Consider the following 26,755-nt stretch of genomic DNA (forward strand, 5'->3'; position numbering starts at 1 on the left):
GCCCAGTCCCACTGGCTGGTGGGGCACAAGTGTCCCATCACCACTTGCTGTCCCTGGCCATAGGCAGAGGGACAAGGAGCAGGCAGAGGGGGCAGCCGCACAGCGCTGGGGAGCTGCAGCACGTGTGGCAGCTGCACAACCTGCCCCGAGTCCCCCAGGGGCCCCTGCACCCCCTGCCAGGTTGCCTGGGTGGGCTGGTGGGTGATGGTGTGGAGCTGGGAAGGCCAAACGGTGATCAGCAGCCCTGGGACAGAGGGCAGCACACCAGCAGTGACCGATGGCGGCATGGTCAGAGTGGTGAAGCTTGTGTCGGGCACCTCTGATGCCGTCGGCAGCTGGAGGAGGAACCTCTCTGTTGGCAGAAGCGAAGGGGGGTGATGGGGTGAGATGCTGGCCGGCACAGCTGGTTGGGGGTTACCCGGAGGGCAGGAGCACCACGAGGAGCGTGCTGCTCTATGCCGTGGCAGTTGGCCAGCGTGGCGTTTGTTGGGGCAAACAGTGTTCTGGGGTTCCGTCTCCATGGCGATCATTCCGCCAGCACCTGGGTCAGCCAGCGTTGTGACAGTTTGACTTTTAATGACAGAACGACTTCCCATCTCAATGGTTTCCCATCCTGCTGATGCTTTCCTGCCCTCAGCGCTGATTTCCCACCCCCACCATAGTTTCCCATCACAACTGTTTTTTGGTTTGGGAGTTGAGTTTCATGTGAAAGGGGAGTTTTCACCTAAATTTCTGTTGATGTCAGTGGATCCCAAGACCTGGTCAGCTTGTATTCTCTTGCAGCCAGAACTTCCCTCATCTGAAGGCTTCCTTCTGCCTTCTTTCAGCCAGGGCAGGGCTGGGAGGGAGTTTGAGAGAGCCACTCCTCCACTGCCTTGCTTAGGGACCCTGTGGGGAAATTGCTTTGGGGTGGGGGCAATTTGAGAAAACTGGGACCTCAGAGAAGCATAGTATTACAGGAAGCTTTTTAGGGTAAGAGACAGCTGTCGCTTTCAGGATGGCCGGCATTCACCATCCTAAATGTGTGTTGCCACGGCTCCCTAAGCAGCGCAGCCTGCAACCTCAGCACGTGCTGACAGGAGTAACGGGGGCTGGAGCGGAGTGGAGACCCCGCGGCCAGGCTCTGTTATGCTCCTGCAGGAAGGGGAACTTGACGGTACCACAGAGCTGATGAGATGTCCACTGCCATGATTTTCCCTTTTATAACAAATTCTACCAGGGACGAGCAATGACAGAAAAGGCAGGAATATGGTTACACCAGTACTTCACAGTCCCTTGAACTTGTTGTAGTTCCAGCGTACTGGATGGATTGTGCCCAGATTCTTTCTTTTCCAGTGAGTCTGGTGGAAGAGAGGCAGCTCCTGCAACCCACCAGACTCCTTGGAATTTAACTTCTCGTGCTGGCCCTTGGCACTTTGACTCTGGGACTTCCAGTCCCAACTTGATTAGTGTTGCCCAAATGTTTTTCATTGCATCTGTAACGCTTTCTGGCCCTTCTGCCCTGCTGAGGATGCCATCAATGTATCGATACACTGCGGGGCCAGGTGGAATGGTGATCTGTGCTAGGACTGTGGCCGGAGCATTGTGAGCGATAGTGGGGCAGTGTTTGTATCCTTGCAGAAAACTGTTTGAAAACATACTGAGTCCCGCTCCAGGCAAAGGCAAACTGGGCTTTTTCTTGTGCGTGGAGCAGAATCACGAGGAATGCATCCCTAACATGTAAAGCATCTAAAGCTAACCTAACATCTATGTTAACCCTAACGTCCCCCCAAAATCACTGGGTAGCTAGGTTACTGACAACGAAAGGAGAGGAAACAGCACTGTGAGAATGAAAATACCCCACTAAATCTTTTTGTCTTTTTGTCCCACAAATTTTTTTGTCTACCTATAAAACAGAAGTGTTCTTTCGTGTTAGTCAGAGTATGTTCTGATTTGCACTGCCCCACTAAATGGTTTTATGCTGTAAAGGTTTACTAAGAAATAATTGTTAGTGTTCTTCTTGGTTATGCACCCACATCTTATAATGAAAAAATTAGATGATAACGTCTTTGCTGTGCTACACTGGTCTATAACTGAGAGTTAGGTTGTGTTTTCATTTTAAGCATTCTCAAAAAAGTACGGATAATTACAGCTTTTACTAACAGCACTGCGGCAAATGTGAATTCACTGGTGGGCTTTTAAGCCTCACCTCGGCATGTTTGATGTAGGAACAAACATTACAAGTACTCTAGTATTTTTGCCAATGCTTTCCTGCACAAATTGTATTAAAAGCATAGATTCTTCCGGTCTTCCATGCAGAAAGTATGGTGAGAATAAATCTGATATTAAAATGACTTCTTCAGATGTCAGAGGTTTATTTAGAAATGTCCACTACCTGTATTTTTTCTTATTTACTTGCAGTGGGTCATAACAACCTGCAGAGAAGATATGCAAAGTATGTCATCCCTATTATTTCCATTCCTGGGTTATGATAGCATTTGGCACAGAATTTTAAATCAGTTGCAAAAAGTAATGCTGGGCCACACATATACAGATTGATCCATGATCCCAGGTAGCTGTATGGGATTTGGTAATTTTCTTTAACAAGTAAAGGAAAACTGCATGTATTATGGAAATGAGAATTTAGTGAGACAAAGGGCAGGTCCAGTTCCTTTTTCACTAATACACAGAGATGTTCTAACATATCAAACGAAAAGAATTTCTAAAGAAGTAGACCTTTCTGAGCTGGAGAAGAGGTAGATGAAATAGAAAAGATAGATCTAAAATCTGCAGCAATATATTGCCTCTAAAGGAAGATGTGTTGGGGTTTTTTTCTTTCATGGAAACAAATGAACAATTACTGTGCGATTCTCCAAACTGGAAATTTGCAAAAAGCTGTGTAGCGTGGTTTTCAGTAGTATAAAAAGCAAAAGCTCTTTAGGGTTTCAAGTACCTCTTTGCAACAGCTGTTAAAAATATGCAAACATGCAGATTGTTCCATTGTATGAAAACACCTTCATTTACTACTTATTTGTTATACAGGGAGTAAACTAGCAGTGACAACCATTGGAAAGTTTTAGATGAATAAAAAAATCCTCCAAACCAGGAAAAATACTGTGCTATCAGGTAGCTGCAGCTTTGCTGTGTGAGCTTATTATTCACGTAGAGACTTTTTCTAAATGTGTCACTTAAGGCAGGGATGGCTTCTAATTCTAAAAAGCCATTTGCCTAGAGCAGTCGCTCATGTGCCACATACAGGATTTTTATGCTAACACTATTAAAAAATTTCCCTAGAAAATTATCCACCTCCTTCAAGTAAATACAACCGATGTCCCTAACTGTCTCAGTTTCCTATTCCACCATAGGTTGCTGTATTTCAAAGACAAAGTTAACCAACGGCTGGTTACTAACCGAGGGCTCAAACCAATTTTTGCAGCAGTCAGGTAGAGAGTGGCCATTTAGTCTGGACCCACTGAAGTGCCAATGTAAATATAAACAAAATAAGGTATATCAAACTTTAGGTTCTCTAGCAAAACAACGGAAAGGATATGAAGAGCTACGTCTTGTCTACTGTCTGTTCCCCATTTGTGTGGTGATCGGCTCCCTGGAAAACAAGAGTCTGGGCTGGTCCTGGCTGTGCCCATGAATATGCCAGCTGAGTGCTGGGTGGTAGCAAGGAGAGCACTAGAGAAAAGCACAGACACATTGACCCAGCACCGCTGTTCTCATGTTCTTCATGCCTTTGAGGCCTGTTACCCTAAGGCTTAACCCTTAGACTTAATCCTATCTTAAGACTTAACCTTAAGACCCCTGAGACTTAAACTTAAGAAGTAAAGCTGAAACTTAAAGTTTTTAACACTAAGAATTGACCCTAGGTCTTAAATTTAAGACTTAACATTAAGACGTAACCCTAAGACTTAACCTTAAAACTTAACCCTGAGACCTAACCCTAAGACTTAACATTAAGACTTAACCTTAAAACTTAACCCTAAGACTGAACCATAAGACTTAACCTTAAGACATAACCCTGAGACTTAACCCTAAGACTTAACCCTAAGACTTCACCTTAAGACTTAACTGTAAGTTTTAACCTTAAAAATCAACCCTAAGACTCAACATTAAGACTTAACCCTAAGACTTAACCCTAGGACTTAACACTAAGACTTAACCCTGAGACTTAGCCTTAAGAAGTAACCCTGAAACTTAACCTTAAAACTTTAACACTAAAACTTAAATTTAAGACTTAACCCTGAGATTTAACCTTATAAGACTTATCCCTAAGACTTTAACCCTAGGACTTAAATTTAAGACTTCACCCTAAGACTTAATCCTAAAAGTTAACCTTAAGACTTAACCTAAAGACATAACCCTGATACTTAACGTTTAGACTTCACCTTAAAACTTAACCCTAAGACTTAACCCTGAGACTTAATCTTAAAGATTTTAACCCTAAGAATTAACCCTAGGTCTTAAATTTAAGACTTAACCCTAAGACTTAAACTTAAAACTTAACCCTATGATTTAACCATAAGACTTAACCCTAAGACTTAAACATAAGACTTAACCCTAAGACATAACCCTGAGACTTAACCCTAAGACTGAACCCTAAGACTAAACCCTAAGACTTAACCTTAAGACTTAACCCTGAGATTAACCTTGAGACTTAACCCTAAGACTTATCCCCAAGACTTAAAATTAAGACTTAAACTTATTACTTAACCATAAGACTTAACCCTGAGATTAAATCTTAAGACTTTAACCCTAAGACTTAATATTAATACTTAACCTTAAGACAACACCCTAAGACTTAACCCTAAGACATAAACCTAAGATGTAACCTTAAAGACTTAACTATAAGTCTTATCCTTAAGACTTAACCCTAAGACATAACTCCAAGACTTAATCTTAAGTCTTAACCGTAAGACTTAACCCTAAGACTCATCCTTAAGACTTAACCCTAAGACTTAAACTTAAGACTTAACCCTAAGAATTAACCCTAAGACTTAAACCTTAAGATTTAACCTTAAGTCTTAACCCTAAGACATATGCCCTATAGAATAGGTTTTGTATTTGATGTTTTTTATATAAGTATTGCACCAATGACATGAATGAGAGTGGTATAAAAGCAGGAACCGTCCAATACACGAGGGCTGAGAAATGAAGATGCAGACAAGTGAAGTGGTTGGGGTTGGATTTATATGAAGCTTCTACAGAGGGGAAAAAATAGTTTCTTGTTGGAAGAAGGGTTCGCTGGGGTCAAGAAGACGCTCAATATGAGTTACGCATCTTGCTCAACTTTATTAGTTTCTAACACTACTTATATAGAACTGATACACATGCATATTCGTAAAGCAGAAATAGAATTGGTTAGTAGTCTCTAAACGCGCGCGGTTCTCACACCCCTAATTATCATGACTAAAATAAGCATTCTATCCATGTAGCTAATTGTGTTGCTGTGCTTCAGCCTTGTCGTTTGTTACTCCCTATTTTCCCATACCGCTCCCTCTCTTTCTTGGCCCTGCACCTGCTTTCCCAGCAGCTGTAGCTTGTTACAGCCACGGCCTGTTGGCACAACATAATTACTTGGTCTCAGGATTCAAGAATAGCTCAAGGCTACCTTTCTTGTTAACTTCAGCACAGCAACTTCAGCACAATTCTGATTACAGGCCTATTCTAATACCAGGCCTGGATTGTGCAGATCTTCAGAGATTCTAAGGCCACGCTTCTGCAGCCATTCTTCTACAGTTTCTCTTTTAGTTGCTATCTAGATTGAAGAGTATTAGTAATGTCCAGCTGTTGATTTCTGTCTGTGTTTTGAGGATTCTGAGGGGCCTGCCTGTTCCTCAAAGTTCATGTCAGACGGTGACCTTAAGCTTTCCCTTCTCTTTTATGATATGTAGCCACACTCCAGCAGTACTGTCAATCATTTTAATCTGTGACTTGCTTTGTATTCTTACTACCAAAATAACAGGCTCCTTTTGAAGACTGTGTGTGTATATATATATATATATGAGCTATCCAGAATTTTGTAAACCTAATCTATCAGTATAAAGGCAGTTGTTATTCTAAAACGAGCTCAGTAAGAAGACTACAAGAGGATGTAATTCAACATACTCTTAAAGTGTATCTCAAAAGAGCTTTCAGATATTTGTATTCGTTTAATTGTACTTGTATAGTGAAGAAACAGAAGAAAGAACAATCTAACACAAAGTCCTGCCTTCAGTCACCAGAGTAATATTTGCAGTCAAACTATGGCTCTTAGATCACAACAGATTCCTTTGGGTTTTGTTAGAAAAAAATACCCGATTGCAGTGTGTGCTTGTGTATTGTTCAAGGAAGAACAATACCTGAGCCTTTTTTATGTGTTAGGAAACAGAAATCCTCATGAACAGCTGCTGATAGTCGAAGGTGCTCAGCTGAGAAAGATGATGAGAGGTTCATCATCTGCGCAGATGCCTGCTGGTGGCAGGCAAAATTTCATACCTTTGGGTTCAATCTTAAGACAGGTCTAATTGTATAATAAAATAAGTTAAAGGTGTATTTCATGTTCTTAGAAATTTCTTCATGCTCATTTAACTGTTTTGTTAGGGCATGGTTGGACAACTGCAGCAGGAGCTTGCTGATGCACTTAAAAAGCAATCTATGCCAGAAGCTTCACTTGAAGTTACTACACACTACCACAGTGACCTGGAGAGAGACAAGCTGCACTTGCAAAAGGAGTTGGAAAGAAAGTTGAAAACTAATGTCCTTAATGTCTGTAACTATATGAAGAAATCTGACTGTAGCTGTTGAAAGTAGGAGCGAATGTTGTACTTTTGCACCACGTTTTGCAGTGTTCTTATGAAAACTGAAGTATAGAGGGAACCAGAGGAGCTTTGCAGGAAAGCTGTAGGGTGATTTTGTGTGTGCGTGGACACGTCATCTTGTTCCCCAAAGTTGCAACCTCATCCTGTCACTTCTAGAGTATTCCTTCTTCCCATCAGCTCCAGCTTCTGTTCTTGGTTATGGTTCCTAAGGTGTGTTTTACGCTCCACATCAACCTTGGCCATAGGTCTTGGATGGGTGGAGGAGAGCTTAGGCCTGTTTCTGTGTGAGTTACTGCATTCTCCTGCGCTCTTGTCTTTTCCGGCCACCTTACTTTTTCTTCTGCCACTGTTGCTTTCACAGATGCAGAAGCAGAACATGCTGGCTCTGACATCCAAGGACTTGCACAGCACGTGGGAGGAGCACTTGAAGTCACGATCCCACCTTGGAAGAGCGCGTTGCTCATCTTGACGAGGAAAAGGCTGAACTGTTGGAACAGGTGAGCCCAGAAAATTCTCCGGGCACCGAGGCAATACCCAGGAGAACCACATGCACCTTCTGGTCAGGTTCTTACATATCATTGCTTTCTGTTATCCCTGCCATTCAGGCTGCGAGTACCTTATCGTCTGGGGGTCACGGAGGAAGCAAATAAAAGCTAGATGGGTATCTTTGTGTAAGTTCTGGAGTGGCTCTGTTGGGAAGAGTTCCCAGTTACTCCCTCTCGGAAGAGAGGGGAGTAACGCCACCGTCACTCGGAACAACTCTGTGCAGTTGGCCTTGCCCAAGGTCACCCCCTGAAGCCTGTCTCGGGCACGAGTTGAGCAGGAGGCAGGTGGGGGTTTGCTTTTCAGAATGGTGTCTTTGCTTCCCAGGGCACAATGCAGTGTGAGGTGATGCAGAAAAAATGAATGCAGTAACTTATTGCTTACTAGTAGCTGACTCAGTCCGTCTTTCCCTTGTCATGGAGACCCAGAAGCAGAGTTCCCAGAAGTGCTGTTGAGGTTGCTCTGGGTGATAGATTCTAGTTTTTAGTTTTGCATCCTTTCTGGCTAATAATAAACAAATAGTGGCCGTTGTGCCCATAACACTATATCCACAGGACCCATCAGCACCCTCTTACCTTCAAAGCCTGAAACTGAATTTCAGCCCAGCCAGCTACCAAGTCCCTGCCAACTAAAACTGGGTAATCACGGGGGGGTTTAATACCATTCTGAAACATTTAATATTGCACAGGAACTGTAGAGTCTCCTGGTCTTGGCTGGGGAGTGACCTGAAAAAAACCCAAGTTTTTGTGGCTGAGCATGCGTGCACTTGAAAAAACACTGGAGAGGAAATACTTCCTCCTGGAAAGAGCAGAGATTGATTGTGTTTACTGTGTATTGCCATCTTGTAAATAAAATCCTGCCTTTCTTCTAATGTCTGGAAAAAAACAAATACACTCAATTAAAAAATGCATTTTGCTCTCCATTCCCCCATTAAATGGTCCGACTGATTACAGAGGTACTCTTGAAATGGCTGCTGCTCATAGCCATTTCCCAAAACTCATAGAATTCGGGTTTTGCAACCTGAATGTACTTGGCTGTGTTTTCAGCAAAAGTCTTTTTTCTGTCTTTTTAAAATTATTATTATTATTATTATAGCTCTTCCTTCTAGAGATCATGTCTGCAATAACGGAATGCTGCTAATACACTGAGGATCAGCTAAGGAAAGTGACTGTACATCAGCCACTTTGGTCGGCGAGAACACTGCCAGAGCGAAGAGGCTTGATAAAGCTGTGAAGGCTCATTCCAGAAAGGAAAAGGAAGGTTCTAGGAGCTGTACCATTATTAGCGATGAAGAAAAAGAAGGTATTTCAAAGGGCTGAATCTCCTTCCTAAAAAGTGGTACCAGATTCCTGTCCTGTTGTAATCAGTATTTTCAGCGCTAATCACAGTGAAGTGTGTCCCTCTCTCTGATGGAGGTTTTCTTTGCCATCTCTCCCATGTTTCACAAATTCATTGGCAAGAGACAGTTTCTAATAGGAAGTAGTGTGCTGGCAAGGTGTTCCATGAGTCAAACCATCTAGGGTATACTGGACTGTGACATCACCCCACAACCATATGGTACTTATAGTAAGGTTTCACCACGCTGAACTACTTAGTGCCATCACCGCAGCAGTAGAATAGGAGGATGGTTCCCAACTTATCTATACCAAAGGCATGACCTGTCTTGATTTCTGGACCACGTTTCCATACCCTCAGTGCGCGTTTGTGTTCTTTTGTGGCAGTGCCAGCTCGGCCACGTTTACTGGAAAGTAACTTTCTGACCCTGTCCTGGCAAGGCAGGTAACTAGATGATGCCTACAGCCCCCCCCCAGCCCCCCTCCCGCTATATTAACCCTTGCTGTTCGTTCCTTTGGCATCCATTTGCCCAGGGCTAACGATGGCACACAAGCAGGACTGCTCAACAAACTAGGAGGCGAATTGCTCGCAGAGCTGTTTTGGCCATAACTCCCTGACGAGATGCCCTTGCCCTGAACGACAAGCGCTTTCCCAGTTTGAGCCATTTTCTTTTAAAACCAACTCGCCCGAGCCGCCCCGCGAGCTCGCAGCGCGGGCCCCGCCGGGGCCAGCGGGGAGCTGCTGCTGCCCGGTACGCCGGCACCCCCCGGGCTTCCCGACAGCGGCCCGAGTGCTCTGCGGGGGGCGCAGCGCCGCCGCCACCCGCCGGGCCTCTCGCTGCCCCCGGCCCCGCTCGGCAGCGCCGCGGCCGGGCACCGCGCGGGAGCCGCCGGGCACCGCGGGGCAGGAAGTGACGTCACTCGCGCTGGACACGCGCCGGAGCAGACCCCGCCCCCGCCAGCAGAGCCCGCCGGCCGTTTAACCGCCGCGCTCGCCGCTGAGGGAGGCGCTGTCCGCCGCTGCCGCGCTGAGGAGCAGCCTGTGCGCTCGGCTTCCCGCCCTCTGGTGGTTCGCTCTGTAGACAGCCGTACCGGGCCGCTGCCCGGGGCCCCCCGATCCCCCGATCCCCCTGCCCGGGGGCCCCCCGATCCCCCGATCCCCCTGCCCCGGGGGCCCCCCGATCCCATTGCCCCGGGGGCTCCCCGATCCCCCGATCCCCCTGCCCCGGGGGGACCCCCGATCCCCCGGCCCTGCCCGGGGCCTGCCGCAGCCCGCCGCGTGCCTCCCGCCGTCTCTTCCCTGAGGCGGGACCGTGCCGCGGGATGAAGAGGTTTTTCGGGTTCGGGAGGAAGAAGAAGGGGCGGCCGGCAGCGGCCGGCAGCTCCGCCAAGCCCTTCCCCACCGGTGCCTACGAGCTCCGGCTGAAGGACCTGGGCAAGCTGCACCGTGCGGCCGCCCGTGGCGACCTGGGTCAGGTGCGGCAGAGACTGAAGAAATGCGGCATCGACGAGCGGGACGCGGCGGAGCGGTAAGCGGCGGGGGGCAGCAGCGCCGGGCGGTGCTGGGGCGGGGTGTGGGGGGGTTGCGGGCAGCGCCGGCACCCGCAGGTGCAGCTGCAGCCACCGGCAGCTCAAGGGCGCTGGGAGCGAACGGCAGCATCGCTGCGGGGAGCCTCAGCCTGGGCGGGGAGCCAGGGCTGTGCTGCCAGGAGCCCTTGGAGTCGGCCGAGCATCCCCCGTCTTGTCCTGGTCTTGCCCCGGCCCCCTCCGTGCCCTCGTTCCCGGGGGTGTTGCCTTGCCTGGGGGCGCAGGAGCGGCAGGGGGCCGGCAGCAGCCTGGCCAGGGCGGGTTGCAGAAGGAGCCTCAGGGCCATTCTCCAGGCAGGCTTGGAAGGCAGAGTGCATGCACCTCGGAGGCCTCAGCGTGCGGGGTTAGTAGTTGAGCTGAGCAAGCTGCACTGCCTCAGCTGGGAGTAAAAGAGGGGTAAGCACTGCGTTTAGGAAAGGGTGAATGTGCTGTGTATTGGTGCTGTGTGGACGGTTGCCTGATGTGCCTTTTGTGACTGTGATGTTGCAGCCAAAGCAACATCAGTCTGATTTTAGGTGGCAGTTACTTTGCTGTTTGCTCTGTGGCCTTGGTACAGCTAATTAGTGCCTTGGTTTGGAAGATCTGGGCAGTGCCATGCAGAGGAAGCTGCTGCTTCTGGCAGGTGTTAGGATGTGTGCTTTTGAGTCGAGCACAGCAAGTACTTGGCAGTTATATCTTAGGGAGAAGCCCTGGGCTGCAGCATAGCTCCTCATGATCCACCGTAAGCCTAAGGGAATCAGCTGAAGGTTTTGGGTCTTGGATGTGTCGAGCTGTTAATGCCTTTTCTGAAAAGACTGAGTCAAAACATCCATGACATTCAGAGGAGATGCTGGTTTAATCAGAGTACTTCAGCATCCTGGGCTGTCTTTTCTGAAGACTGGACTTTTGCCAGCCAGCTAGCTTATTGCCCTGAAAACACCTGAAACTGTCTAGATTTGTAGGAAGGCAATGAAGAGTGCAGTCAGTCAGCACGTGGGCTGTGTGCCTGAGTGTTGCCAGCCAGTACTTGTTTATGCAGCTGGAGGTGGGGGATGCCATTTAAGGTGGCTTGAGTGCACTTTTGTGCATAATTGAGCTGCCAGAGTCAAGGTGCCCGATGGCATTTATGGAAATAGTTCGGAATGTTTCTCTCTTTTTCTTCTTACTGCTTACTGATTCAGTCAGCAGTGAGTCACCAGCTCTTAGCAGACCCTGGTATGAAATTTCGCTAGTTTTTGCGTTTCAAGTTCATCTTGTCTAGAAAGCTTTTTTTCCTCTGAAGGGTTTCCTTCTGTGTGCCAGGCAATTATCAGTGTTATAACAGGACAAATACAGTCACAAACTGTAAAAAACAAGCCGGGGGTGGGGGGGGAGACGGAGGGAAGAAAGAAAAGGCAGCATACTATGATGAGCACTGTGGTGGTTTTGCCATGATAATGCCCAGTGCTGAACAGCGAGGCTGAGAGCAATTCGGTGGACAGAGCCTGCCTACTTGCTGCAGCCACTGCCCTCTGTACCAGCCATGGGGGTTGCAAGGCCACCTGTGCCCTCTTAGTGCTTGTGGGGGTGATGTGTGTTGTGAGTGACCACCAGATGCAGTTGTGTTTCAGGGCTTCGTGTTGGAAGACTTGGTATCATTGGAAACAGAGGTGAAGAATAGGAAATAATGCAAAGTAACGGCAAAAATGTGTGCATTGGTTGTATGAATATCTCAGTTTTGCTGCTCAGGATTTCCAAAAGCAAAATCCTGCACCAGGAACATGGCAAGGATCACACCAACAGGTTCCTTCCATAAAGTGGGTCCTGTAGCCCATACGACCTCCCGAAAGTGTGCTTGATACAGCATCAGTTAGGAGCAGGCAGCTTTCAGAGGTGGTCTAGCAAAACCTTCAGCCTCACTGACAGAGATGGGCAAAAGTCAGCACAGAGTTGGAAGCACTGTAGGCACAATGCCAGCTAGTCATCATCCTGGGTCAGAGCTCATCGCTAAGGGAGATTTACCCTGTCAGCTGCCTGTCAGACTGAACTCCAGCACTTTCATTGCTTGGCTTGTAGCTGCTGGGTTGTCGGCTCAAGGGCCATTCAAAGTGCGTACTGCCAACCTGCTGTTTCCCAGTGGGGTTGTTTCGTGGCTGCTCAGCATCAGCAGTTCTCCTCTACTCTATAGGTGATCAGCGTAGCAGCAACAGGAGCAGGAACAGAATCTGGGCAGTGTCCCCAGGGCTGGGTGGCAGAAGAACTTCGGTGTTACTGGAGGCCTCTTGCAGGGACAGGCAACCCTGAACACTGATGTTCTCTGCCAGCCTGTTCCCCGAAGTGGATCTTCTGTGGAGCACAGCAGGCCTTGCTCCAAGCAGAGCCGTCTCCTGTTGACAGACTGAGAGGCTTGGTTGAGGAGGACAGCAACAAGTCCACAAGTTTTCTGAAGGCTTTTCTGTTTGCAGAGCTGATAGTGACTACTTCACGTCTGTCATGCTTCCTAGTGGTTGGTAGTAGCAGCTTTCAGAGGACTGTGGACTCCTTCATAACCAGTCCTGGTTAGCTTTCAGATAATCTCAGCCAGTCATTTCTTCAGAGATGAAGAATCCTGCATGTTTCCATGGAAATTTCTCAAAAAGTGGTGGTAGTTGCTCTTGAGCTACTCCTCTGTCAGTGCTCCAGTCTGTTCCCTGTCTGTAGCAAGACATTACAAATTCTTTGAAGTTTTCTGTATTTCTCTCATCCTCATCTTTGTTGCAGTGGAGGAGGATGTCAGCTGCCCTGTAACAAGTATCTGCATTACAGATTACTGTGTTTCTGCATCACCTGCCACTGCATTTGTGTACCTCTCCCTTTCCATTCCCACTTAGCCAGGGAGCTGTTGTGCTCCGGTCTCAGCAAGGTACCAAAACAATTGCAAGGCTAGTTGAGCTTTCCTAAATACAGAGAAGGACCTACCTGCAGCGATGTGGTTCAGAGCCAGTGCTGGTGTTCCCCTCAGTTCTTGAGGAACTGTGGGATTGTTACTGCATCACCTTCAAGGGAGGAAGGTCCCAGCTGTTTTCTAGCTTGTCTTCTGCTCTGTTGGGACAGGTGTCCTGCAGAGCAGCAGGTGCTTTGCCTTTGCACAGCGTGAAGCTTGTGCTGATTTGTGCCTCTGATTTAGGGGGAAACACATGCAAGGACTTTCTGGGCAATTTCTTTCAATATAAGTAGGCTGGTTAATTGACATCAGACCTAAGATGTTCTGTGGTTTGAAGGAGGGTTTTTTTTGGCGTGTTTTTTTGTGGGTTTTTTTTTTTCCTCTGGCAAGGCTTTAACTTGAAGAAAAGAGTTTCATTTTCTTATGCTGGTCATGTATTATGGAAACACAGTATTCCCTCCCTGGAGAGGACTTCCTCTGTAGTAGGCTTATTATGACTATTGTAGTTATACATATCTGAAGGATCAGGTATTACTTCCCTGTACTCAGGATTACAGTGTTCTGCTGTCTGGTTTGCTGCATGTGATGGGGGGCACTTTGGTGCAAGTGAGTACTTGGTTTTGTTGCAGTAGTAAGCAACCTAGAGAAAAAGCAGAAATCCTCAAAGTGCAGGGAAATGCTAATACTCTTTATATAAAGCCCATCTACATCTCTGATACTTCTGGCACATGAATAATTATAGAACTTAGAGGGTTGCTTGCCATGGTTCTCAGATTCCCAAGCTTTTTTGCTGTGCCACGGGTGTAGTCCTGCTGGAGGCAGTGACCAATGCTTGGGCACAGGAATCTGTGCAGATTAAGTTCTAGAGTGAAGGAAATGGCAGCTTACTAAGCAGATGCTGTGGAGGGGTTTTGCTGGCCAGTCTCGGGTGTTTGGTGCGCAACTGCTGTTACTGGTAACAGAATGAGAAATCATTTCTTAAGCTTGCTTTGTGCAAAGTGAAACTTGTGGTTGTATCAATTTATCAGAGCCTGAAATTATTTCTCTGGTTGTCTGTTTGTGCTAATTTAATATGTTTAATTTTTAGGACACCTCTGCATCTTGCTTCTGCGAATGGCCATGTGAACGTTGTTACATATCTCGTAGAAAACAAGTGTAAACTAAATCTTACTGACAGTGATAACAGATCGCCGCTGATGAAGGTATGTGGAATATGTTATGCTCTTTCAAGTGGGGCTTGTCAACTGTGCATTAAATGAGAGGTGGCTGGTAGGATTCTTTACACAGCTCTGTGTAGAAGCATGCATCTGGTAATCAGCGTGGAATAGGCATATGTTAGCTCAGCTTTGAAGGTGCTCTTATTTTCCAGCATTGGGAAGCTGCGGCAATTGTAACAGAGCGCTGGAAGTTCTTCCTTTTTTGCGTGTTGTTCCCAGGCAGTACAGTGCCAGCAAGAAGAATGTGTAGCTATTCTGCTAGAGCACGGTGCCAACCCACATCTGGCAGATGCTGACGGCAACACTGCCCTTCACCTTGCTGTCCGATCTCCTAATACAACCGTAGCGGGGCTGTTACTTGAGCATAATGCCAATATTGATGCTCGGAATAAGGTAAATTTTTGTATTTGTTGAAGAAGTTCTTTCAAAAAGTTGTATTAGTATTTCTCTGGTAGGGTGGTGTTTTTTTTTTTACTTTTATTTTTAAATTTATCTGCCCTTTCAGGAGGGAAACACTCCGCTTATTCTTGCTATCTCTGAACATCATGAAGATATAGCAGAGTTTCTTCTGCAGAAAGGAGCTGATGTGCATGCTCGAGATCACTGTGAAAGGTGAGTGGTTCGTCAAAACTCTGCATGGGTCTCTTTAGTATTCTTTAGGCTGGATTAATCAGAGGCATGAGAGTGAGCTCTGAAAAAAAAACCCCGGGGAGCCACATAGCAGCTATTTCTGTGTGACTTGTGAAAGCACATCTGCGCTTGGCTGTTGTCATACCTCGGTGGGTGCTTTCCTCATTGAGGATTACAAGAAGGCGTTGTCTGTGGTGTCCCTTCTGGCAGGAAACATGCTGTTAGCTCAGCAGCACTACCTCAGTTTGTGAAAAACATCTCCTGCATAGTGGCATAGTTTGTATGTGAGTGTTGTCTATGTGGAAGCTTTGTCTGAAGATTAAAGGTTTGGTTGTTTTGACTCCTTCTTGCATTTTATGGTTGCTCTTAATATTTAATGAAAACTGCGTTTTCTTTTGCTCATTCAGTAATGAGGAAAGTAGTTTTTGAGAGCAAATAGGAATAAAAATAATTACAGTGTCTGTGTCAAATGATCTACTTCATAACATATTTTTGGTGTTTCAGAACCCCACTTATGACTGCAGCATCTGGTGGACAGCTTAATTTAATAAAAGTTCTTTTTCGATATGGTGCTGATCTTTTCCATAAAGACACTAACGGATGGACAGCTGAGGATTATGCTGTTACTCATGGATATTCTAGGTAAATTTTTGACTTTATTGTTAGAATAGGTTGTCAGTTGTCAGTGTGGCTTTTGAATGTTTTTGGTAATAGCAGCACGGTTTAATGGTGTGTTGAAAGCTGTCCTGAAGCTGTGCTCAGTGACGTCTTCTGATACGTATCGTTCCCTGTGTCTAGTATTAATCTGTATGTTGAAGAAAATTTCCGCCCCGAATTGTCTGTAGATGTCAAGTTTTGACGCTAAGCTTGCACCTGCCCAATACAAACTCTAAAACATGTCTGTATCCTACAGTTACCCAGAGGTAGAACGTGGCAAACTGAAACGCATGTCAGTCCTCTCCTCAGACCAGCACCATTGTCCTTACTGACTTCCACTACAATCACCAGGAACTACCAGTCTTTTGTTTCAGAGATCTAACAAATCCCTTTTGTTAAAGTCTTAAGCAGTTTCACCCCTCTTATGGATAGCTTTGTACCTGTGCGTATCCCTTCTCTGAGGTGGTTATGTGTGCTTAAGAGCTCGGCTGAAAATACTGTGCCGAGCTGGAGCTAATAGCTTCGTAGGTGTGGATATGCACCTCTAGAGTGAACATGACTGTAGTGAACATTGAAGTAGGTAGTAGTCGTGCAGTAAGTTCTGTCTGTATTACTCTCAGTGAATGCATACAAGTATATGAATTCATACGGCTATGAATACATGTAGGGTGGATAAGTGGCTGTTAACTGTTCTATTAAACTGTATAAGCAAGTATGTTGTTGTTTTTACCAAATATGTTTCTTCTCTTTCCCTATATAGTCTTTGTAAACAACTGGTGGAATACGCATTCCGGGGAGACAGAGACGAAGGTGGTGCACAAGGCGACACAGTACCTGGCATTCCTCACCGGGCCAGAGCTGCTGGCTTGACGTTGGGTGCACCTGCTGTGGACAGAGGAGGTAGGATCTTTAATCACGCAGGAGCTCACGAGGAAAATCACTGTGGCCTTTTCTTTAGGGGGTTTGTGTTGTCAGCGCTCACTGTGTTCGCCGTTGACTTTAGTGGAGGCATCAGGTGGGGTAGCGCAAGCAGCTTTGTGAATATGCTGACTTGTTGCTGGTTGGAGGTGCTTCTTGTCAGGGGTGAAGGCAGCTGCGGTTTGTGTGCTACGGGGCCACTTACCGGGCTGTTGCGTTCTGCCTGCCAGATTGCCCATCTGTATAGGTTTTCATACCGAGAGAGAAGGGGGACAGGGAAGGAACTAGGTGAGAGTGGTTTTGGTTTTGGGGTGTGTACTTGTACCTGTAGATGGCCATTCAGATTGTGAAAATGAATTGCAAAAGCAGTAGGTTCGTCCTGAGTAGTTGTTCATCTTCCTGTAGCTGGGAAGCAACAGATGAGTTAGCAGGGCCGTACATGTCTTGTTGATTTCCACTGAGTTTGTGCGGTGGTGTTTTAATATTAATGGTTTCACCTGCACTAAGCTGCTTTTAGTGAGTTGTCTTATTTCTCAGCATCAGTTACGATTGTTTCTGTGTAGGTGCTGTAGAGAGATACTTAGGAAAAATCGTCTTGGAAAAGTCATTTGGTTAGAAACAATAATGCAACTTCTGTGTGTACTGTATCTTCATGGACATAGTTTGATTCCAGTAAAAATAAAAAACACTTCTACTTCCAGTAATTTTATGAAATAAACATTAAAAAGTCCATATTAACTTGTGATCCAGAAAAACAATTGAATTGCCTTGTTATCAAAAAATTAGCTCCTTCAGTGAGTTCATTTTAAATTTAAAAAAAAAAACCAAAACAAACAACTCCTTAATTTTTAAGATCCAGTCTATGCTTATGAGCTCATATAGCCCTAGAGGAATCTTAGAAAACTAATCTTTTAATATAGATGGAACTTCTTGTACTTTACATCTCAGGCCCTACAGTGGGAAGTTCTATCCTTTCTGGTTTTTTTAAGGGTGTTACATCAGAACTTTGTGGCAAATGGGCAGCAGACAGTGTTCAAACACAGTTTATTACTCCTTTTTTAAATACGTCGTGAAATATGAGCAAAACATGGGATATTTTTCTGAGTTCACTTTTCCCAGATAGGGGAATTTAATTTAGAGCCAAACTTTGTTCCTTTGACTTAGGAATAGTTATTTTGATCTAGTCAGCGATGTGTAAAGTTTCTTGATAGACTGAAGGAAGATGCAGAGGTTTTTATATTTTATTTTATTTTTGGAAAGGGCTTGGTACAGGTAGTTTAATCAACAAAATGTTGCTGTTACCCAAACAGCACTCTGTGGCTGCCTCCTGTGCACGTAGATAATTGCTGTGGTACCACATTGTGATGACTGACAGGCCTGGGTTATTTTAAAATATGTGGCTTGAAGAATAATACTGTTGTGTGATTCCAAAATTAATATGCCCTCAGGGAAACATGGGTTCTTGAACCAAGTAATTTGCGCAGTTCCTTGAAGACAGTAATACTACTAGCATAAGTCCCCAATGTTATGGGAAATCCTCACTTGAAGAGGCCTAGTAAGTGTGAAGAGCATATTTATGTGGGTTAAGGACTTGGGAGGAGAAAGAGTGTGCTATGGTCTCAAACTGTTTATAGTAGGGCTTGTTTTCCTTGAGTAGTACGAATCTTTTTCTCCTTGTGCTCAGTCTCCTGGAAAATGACCCCGGCCTGTTGAGTGAGAGGGATTAGTAGCATGCAGGGAGCACTTGGTGGCATTGATTCTGCAGTCTCTTGCTTGCACACACAAAGGGCAGGTCCTGCATCCTGAGTCCCTTTGACAGGCTGCAGTAAAAGCTTTGAAGCCCCTGTTAGAGGAGAAGCTCAACTGATGGTGAGACAACGGAGGAATACCCACTTTGAATTCTTTGTTTTAATCTTGCTCTTCATTCCTGTTTTTCTGGGATTTTCAATGTAGTCCTTCCTTCTTTTTGCTGCTACTTTTGCACTTGTTGAACATTGTTCAAAATATTCGCCTCTAGTGAGCAAGTTGGTATATTTAAGAAGTTGGCTCATGCTTATTTGAGTGTTTACTTTTTGTCAGAACATGAACCTTTTTGTTGATTACAGACAGACTTGCAAAAACCTCCAAATGAATGGCTTCCACCTCTAGCATATCGAATGACAGACTTTTCAGATTTGAAGTTGGAATTTCTTTGGCAAAAAGTAATTATGTATTTTTTCTAAAAGCGAGGGTTCAGATTTCTAGTATGTCTTCAGTGGCAGCTTTTTTTAGCTGCTGCACTGCATATTGGTGTACTGTTCCTACAGAAACCATTGGTTTTTCATCATAGAGCTCTTGGAAAAGAAACGAGTGCTTCAGTGTGCTTTATATCTGCTGTATCGCCTTTTAAGAAAACTGAGAAATGGAGAAGGAATGAGAAACAATCTTGAGGTCCTTTTTTTAACTCTTACATGTGTATTTTTGATAGGAGTCCTCTTGCCACATCCATTCCATGTATTTGTGGTAACATCAATATAAGCAGGACTCCCTGTTGCTCTGAGGCAAATGTTATGGCCTTGTCACACAGACATTTGGTGTTGGGTAGCTGCAATAACAGAACCACACCATTCATTGATATAAAAAATAAAATTTTACTAAGTAGGATGGGTAGAGCAGGCGGATGGTGATTTATATTCTAAAGCTTCTGTTCCACAACACATAGACACGCGTACACACACAAGCACACATGCATGACACTCACACCAGCCAGTGCACCTGTTCTGGTCCAGTTGTGGCCTGCCCTATAGCCCTGGGGGAACAGGGTATTCACTCTGACTGCTTGTCATGCCTGCATTCTGGCTGGTGGCATAGCTTCTCTATGTGAACAGTTCAGCATGGTCAAATCAATATATGCAGGGCTTTTACCTTCCGACTGAGGTAGGAGGGGGCTGTGTTTGCATCCGGCACCATCTGACACAACTGGCTAGTGTATCTCCAAAGTTTGTTGGCACCTACAGATTTTTGGGATGCTTAAACGGAGGGATTTTAAGTGTGCCGTATGTATAAAACACTCTACAAATATGAAGAAATTGCATTGGCAGTCAGTGCTGGGCAAGGACTAGTCAAGCTGAGAGAAATTCAAAGTTGGCAGTACAGTAAACTGCCAAGAATCTGTTTCAGTGTTTCAAAATATTGGAATATAGGTATTTTACAATGGAGCAAGTAAATTAAGTTACACTGTTTGACACTGTCCCTTAAGAGTAGAGTTCTGTAGGTTGTGATAGGTTTGGCTTCTACTTCTTGTAACTGTAGAGTAGGCTGATGGTCACAGTACAGTCTCCCATTGCTACAGCTTTGTTAATGTACTGGTTAGGTTTTCCAAATTTCTGGGAATTCGCATTTACTCTGGTGTCCTTGTTTGGTCTGTCCTTGACATGCCTTTCCCTAAATGGATATAGGAATGCCACAATCTCCTAGCCAGACATCAAGAACAGGAAAACGAAAGAAAGGTATTCTATACAGTAGCATTTCAACTGTGAAACATGTTGTGTGATGTACAAATACTAACACACCTGTGATGTTTATTATCTTGGAGGTCTCTATTCTGATGGTTTTGGTTTTATAAATCAGGTTTGAGAGCAGGCTTTGGGCGCTTTTTGTTTGCGTGTTTTGCACGGGTCCTTTATTACTGGATTGAGTGATTGCTTTGTGTCATTAGTGATAGTAAATAATATTTAAAAAAAAATTATGCTCTTCTGTTACTCCACAATGAAAATGGACTTCAATTAAAGTAGAAACAAGTGATCCCTAGATACTACTTTTCTAGATCCCATTTCTACAGTAGGGCATCAAGATCTGTCTGAAAACTATCTCATAAACTTTCTCTCTTGCTTTTTAAAGGAGAATGGGAACTGGTTTTGATCATTGCTTAAAGTTACTATCCATGGAAAGCAAAAGTTCAGATAACTTACTCAACACGATATGCCCTTTGTTTTCTTTTCCTTTTAATGATTTTGTCTAAGACCTCGGTTTGGCTGTCATCATACAACTTTATGGAAGGCCACCAATCTCCTATTTATAAGCAAGTTCATTTTGTGATGATAGTTAACGAGAACTAATTATCGAGGACTTGAGGAATGCTGAAATAGATACGATGTGGAGGCTCTATTTGTTTTTTTCCTTTCTGTCCTGGGAATTGAAGAGGCCTTTTATTTCATCTCAGTTGTTGGTAATTGAGAGGTTTTCGCACTCTTCAGGCTGGATTCCTAGAGTTCAGATTTCTTTAGTACATCAGTGGTGTGCTAGAGTGCGCTGTCGTTGAGTTTGCAACATGTGCATCTGGGCCACGCTGCCATTCGGAGGGATCTTGACAAGCTGGGTAAATGGACTGTCAGGCCTGTCTTAACAGAATTCAGCAAGGGCAGATGCCAAGTCCTGCACATGGAAAGGAACAACCGTTTGCTACAGCACGTGCTGGAGCTGCCTGGCTGGAGAGCTGCTTTGCTGGGAATAGCCAGAGGGTCTTGGCAGAAAGTGAGCTGAGAATGAGCCAGCAGGGTGCCCTGCCGGCTGAGAAGGTTAACGGTGTCCTGGGCTGTATGAAGAGCAGCATAGCCAGGGGACTGAGGAAAAAGATTGTACGCTGCTACCTGGCAGTCCCTGGGTTGTGTCCAGCTCCCTGGGTATAATTTTGAGCCCCCAGTGCAAGAGAGAGTGGTCTTTCATCCGTGAGCGAGTTCAGTGGAGGGCCATCAAACTTTGCCAGGAGCAGGACTACTTGCCTTTTGGGGAGAGACTGGGAGAACTGGGCTTGTTCAGTGTAGAGAAGAGATGACTTTGAAGGGGACCCAGTAGCAGCTTCCAGTACGTGTAAGGAGAAGACAGAGACAGGTGCCTCCCAGTGGTGCGTCACATGAAGCAAAGGTACAAGAGGCATAAATGGAAACAAGAGAATTTCTAATGGAATGTGGGCAGCTTCACCATGGTGAGAACAGTAAAACAGAGAGGTTGTGCAGTCTCCCTCCTTGAATGGTTCAAGATCAGAGTGGAAAAAGCCCTGTGCAGCCTCATCTGACCTCAGAGCTGAGTCTGCTTTGAGGAGGCGGTTGGCTGAGAGACTTGCCGAGGTCCCTTGTGACCTGATTTATCCTGTGATCCTGTGTGCAAGTTGCTGTCTTAACATGGATGAAAGCTTGGAGCGTAGTATAGAATGCCCTGGTTACGCCTGTCTTGCCTCTTGAATACCCTTTTTGGTGCAGCGTAGAGAACTGCTGGGGATTCTTCTATGTGAGGATAAGCTTTAGATCTTGGTTATGCTTTTTGATGGTTTTTACCTTTTCAGGATAACCTGTAAGTGGGTAGAGCACCAGCTAGTATAGTATGTAAACCAGTAAAATCTCTGTCAACAGTGTGTGCTTGTGTGTGCAGTATGAGTACTTCAGCAGTTCATTTATTTACTGTCTTGCTAAAGCACCAGTATTTTGTTAACTGTTTATTAACGTAGCATATTCATGCTATGCTGGGTTTTTTAGTTTAGAGGTAGTTCTTAAACTTTTAGGTATAAAAGTTCAAAGGAGATAAAACTCTAGTCTTTTTTGTTTTGTCAATTCAGTGTGACTTGAAAAAGCAGTTGTTTGGAAATGCATGCATTCATTCATGCTGTCTTACATTAAATTGACTCCCCAAAGTTTTATTCTGTTATGACATGTAGAGTTGTCCAGGTTAAATGTTTGTATGTGCTGGTTGATTTTTGGCATGCCAAATCTAATTTCAACATGTCAATTAATGTTTGAACAGCAACAGACGACTTGTTGCAAGGAGACTCAATCAGGTAAGACTTTAAACATACCCAGCACATACCTGAGGAATGATTGGAGAGACACAGTACTCATTTTGCTTTACTTTTTAAGAAGCTTGGAGAAAGAGGGGAGCGATGTCAGTTGGCATACTTCTGAGGAAGAACTCGATTTTTCTCCCAAGGTATGGTGTATTTACAGTAAATGTCCTATAAAAATAAGTGATCTGAAGGCAAGTTTTCTGGGGGATTGAAAGAAACTACAGTTCTAGCCAATATTGTTTTCTCCTTAGAAGCAGTCTCTGACCTGCCAGCCTTTCTTTTGCTGTGAGTTTTTCCTAAAAGACCTGTAGCTGTGGCAGAGCACGCAGTAGATTTGTGGTTTGAGGCAAAAGAGCCATAGGTGACGAGATAAACCACCACAGTTTTGTTTGTTCTCGGTCATTTGAGTCAGATTTTAAGTTTATAAGTTACTAATATAACCTGTTCTGTTCTTCCCCAAACACTGTTAATGTTTCCTGTAAAGTTCGTGATAGAATCCTAACTGATAAAGGGCACTTTTTAATGAAGAGGTACTGAAATCCTTCATCACCTAGTTCTCCTTTCCTCCTCGTCAGGTTACTCAAGAGTGCTCAGCGGATGAGTTACTCAAATGGGTCATCTTTTTTTCTTCTATTGAGATGGCATTCTGTGCTTGCACGTAATCTCACACTGCATGTTTTCCCTCCTTTTTTTTTTTTTTTTTTGAATGCTTAGGCAGTATTCTTTTTGTCAGCTACAAGCTCTCAGGCCTGCTTTTTTTGCTAGTGTTCTGAAGAATTATTAACTTCTGCAGGGATGTCTGGAGCATCTGTTCTGTTGCTCTGGGATTCTGCAGCGATGAGGAACCGGTGTTCTAGTTCAACCTACTCTGTAATACTGGAGGTGCAAGCATGTTTAGTTTTAACATGATTTCATTTTCTTGCACTGATTTAAATATAAATTATGCATTTTTTGGGCATGTTTTTGAAATGTAAGGATATTCTGGTAAGTGTACTTGCAGGGACTAATCAATGCATTAAACCTAGGGTTCTTAACAGTTACTTCCCTTGTGCACACTTGCAAGTAAGCATCCAGAAGCTGCGATCTTAAATATAACTGAATTTTACTGAAGTACTACAAATATTAAACCCAGATTTTTAAAACTGCTATGCATGTAACCATAGTTGTGGAAACAATTTTCAGAAGGGTGCCTGCATGGTATTTTGGGGGTGAAATACTCACTGAATTGCGTATGTGAGGAGTGTTTTTGTAGATAGTGGTCAGGTGTTGGCTCCATCCTATACTTCTATCAAAAGGACAGCCTGATTACATTTAGTGTTCAAGGTTTGATGTGACCAAAGGATTTGTTGTTGTCGTTAGTGTTCTAAAAGAAAATAATCATTTATTTACAGAAGCTGCAGAAGCCAAATTTGACATTGTTAATGAATGTTTCCCAGCAGTTCAGGAAAAACAGTAAGCTATTTGGAACAGATTGCATAGTATACTAATGTTTAAAAAACTACTTAGCCAATCTACTTTTATATAATTCTTTTCCTATAGTAAATGAGAAAAGTAGCATTTTGAAAACACAGCACTTGGTCACTTCAGAAAACATAAGTCATGTTGTTAAAATGAAGGTATTATCCCCTCCTAAGCCTTTGTCCCTGGCCAAGTCCTTTCTCCATCCTGCCCATCCTTGACTTGGTTCCTTTTCCAGACGTTCCCAGATTACTCCATTAATCTGGTAACATGCCTGTTGCCGTTTCCATAACTCCTTTTGTTGTTTTGACATAACTGCCATGTCTCCAAAGACGGTGAATAATGAAGTATCTTGCAAGTCAGTACCAAAGCAAACTGTCTTTCAAAATCTAAATAATTTGCAAGATAAACAAGAAAGTTGGAACAAGAAAAGCATGATTGGGGTGAAGTTTCGCAGAAATGATGACTCCCTTTTTGCAGAATCTAAGATGACAGACTGGAAAAAAGAGACACCTCAGCTTCTCTCAGATAGTTGTGGTCTTAAGGAGGAAAAGTCAAGCTTCAGTAATGGCTTTGAAAGCGATAATAGTTCTTTGTCAGCAGGAAAAAACCCAAGGCTTGAAAGTCAAAGACCAAACTCTGTCTTTCTTGAACATGTGGATGATGAAGATACAGAAGAAGAGCAATGTGAAGTAGATAATAATAAAGTCTGTGAAGCACTGAAACAAGAAAGTGAACAATTGTGCTTGAATAGGCATGAAGAAAATGCAAGAGCAGCATTTCACTCAGGCACCAAAGTAAGTTATATAAGGATGATTCAATCACAAAGGTATTTTCTAAGGGTGATAAAGGTAAGAACCAAAAGGTAAACTGGATTTCTGTTAATATTTCATGTATATCCATCTTTTGATCATCCTTTTTTTATATTAGAAAATGCCTTTACTCCTAACCAAAACAGTTTCTTAGGTATAAGAATAATATTGGGCAGTATTTTCAATATTTTTTTATTGGTTGCAGTGGTTTTGCAGGAAAACAAATAGGCAGTATAATTTTTCTGAAATAAATTAATTTTTTCTCCGTTGTATGTACAGTTTTTATCTGTCAAGATTTATTGCCATTTAGTAAAATACCTGGTGTGATGGCTGAAATAGAGGAAGCAAAAAGTTTGAATAAGATTGAGAGCAGGAAGTTAGTGATTTTCCTGGAGCAAAGTAGAGGAAAAGGAGCGTGTTCCAAAACAATGTAACTGAAATGAAAGCTAGAGTTAGGCTGACATGAAGAATTGCTTCTCCGGAGCTTTGCAGAGCAAGGGCTAATGACTTAGGGCTAATGTCATTGCTGTCTCCTCATAGAGTCCCATGGAAAAACTGAAGGCCTTGTAAAACAAAGCTCAACAAAGTTTCCCTGTTGTCTTACACAGGAAAAGCATTTTTAAAGTTGTCGATGGGTGGCTAAGAAGGTGCTTGCTTCTGCTATTTCCAGCTGTTTGGTCAATCTCTTTTAGGAAAAATCACCTGAACAGGAAGAAGAGGAGAAGGAGCAGGAAAAGGAAGACACAGGTGAAGAGCTACAAACTGCAGTTGTTGAGGGTGTGAAAAACTCTATTTGCAATGATAGCCATCAAGTCCACAGTGCTTCCAAAGACAACACTGGTGAGAGAAGTGAGTTAGTGAATACTGATCCCAGTTCTTCCTGTATAAATATTAATGCACAGAAAATGAACTGAAATGGTGATTGACTTCTGAAACAGTAAGTTTTTCCCTTGCCTGTGAACCCTAGCGGGCATTAGCAAGGAGGAAAGTAGCTTTTGTTCCTTTTCATTCATTCCTGAAGAACAAATTGTGGCCTTGGATTCCAAACGATGCTACATGGAGCACGTGTCATTCTTGGTTTTGTTGCTGTGTTCTCCCTGAAGCGATCAGAACAAAGCCTCTCCTCTTTTTAAATGGCAATGCTTAGGTGTCTACCTTCTGGGAAGGTGCAGGGTAAAAACTGCTAGTCAAGGAAGGTCTTTTCTGGTAGTGCTACAAAAGGAGCATTGTTTCTTGGTGATTTTAGCGTGAAGATGTGTCGGGTGGTGTTTCTATGGTACTTCTTGTACAGTGGATGGTGGTAGTCAGTGGCAATTTCTGGAGCTGTGGACTGGAGAGCAGGTGACCTAAACTCTGTATGCCACAGGGCTGCAGCGTGCTGGAGCCTTTTCCTGAGTGTGACCCAAACACGTCTTCAGTGCTGCTTGTAGCTGTGTCAGCTGTTGTGCATAGCCATCTTCTGCTGGAGAGGTGGCGATCCAAAGGAAGTACCGTGGTATGTTGTGTGCTGGGTGTGAAGAAACCCTTGAATTCAACACTCACTGCTTAGTTTGTCCTCAGCAACAGAGCCGCTGTGCATCTTTTGGGCGCAGGGGTGATGGGGAAAAGCAGAGTGAAATAGAAGGGCTCAGTGTCTCACCTCTTACTGCCTTTGTAGGTGCCCTGACTGCGGTGGGAGCAGAGGAAGAGGAAGGTGCTGAATCTCCCTGGGATTCTGAGGTATTTCCCGTGAAGGACACCGGGGTTCCCAGTGGGGCGGGGGTGGGGAGCGAGATCCAGAAGCACTCGGAGCTTGGGCCCTGCCGCGGCTGAGGCTTATTTCCCCTTCTCCTGGTTCTGCTGTATGTTTGTAACTGGGGGCCCTTGAAATACTTGTGCTGTGTGCTAGCTGTTCAGCGAGGCTTGGGATGAAGGTAGGTCGAGCTAATGATCTGGGTCTCATGGCAGCTGGCCCTTGGAGTTGGGTTTCTGGTACAGTATTGCGGCAGTGAAGTTTCTTGCTGCTTAAAATAGTCTGAGCTCCTCACGGGGGCTGGCGGGATTGTTGCTTTTTCACCACACAACTCTATTCCGCTGACGTGTTCAGTGGTTGCCCTTAGGGTCTGCAGCCTAGATGAT

The 26,755-nt window shown here is 44.5% G+C and overlaps 1 protein-coding gene across 1 annotated transcript in view; it reads left to right on the forward strand.

Moving 5' to 3' along the window:
* The first annotated feature begins 9,898 nt into the window (after positions 1 to 9,898).
* LOC308058067 (uncharacterized protein) overlaps positions 9,899 to 26,755 on the forward strand; it is a 39,914-nt gene continuing 23,057 nt past the window's right edge. The window contains 10 exon segments of the mRNA XM_080412077.1: positions 9,899 to 10,191; positions 14,218 to 14,332; positions 14,567 to 14,740; positions 14,853 to 14,959; positions 15,482 to 15,619; positions 16,302 to 16,534; positions 22,328 to 22,361; positions 22,441 to 22,510; positions 23,759 to 23,819; positions 24,426 to 24,622. Coding sequence (XP_080268203.1) covers positions 9,986 to 10,191; positions 14,218 to 14,332; positions 14,567 to 14,740; positions 14,853 to 14,959; positions 15,482 to 15,619; positions 16,302 to 16,534; positions 22,328 to 22,361; positions 22,441 to 22,510; positions 23,759 to 23,819; positions 24,426 to 24,622 — 1,335 coding nt within the window. The 5' untranslated portion in view covers positions 9,899 to 9,985.

Source organism: Falco punctatus, assembly GCF_963210335.1.
Source record: "Falco punctatus genome assembly, contig: scaffold_23, whole genome shotgun sequence".
NCBI classification, from domain to species: Eukaryota; Metazoa; Chordata; class Aves; order Falconiformes; family Falconidae; genus Falco; species Falco punctatus.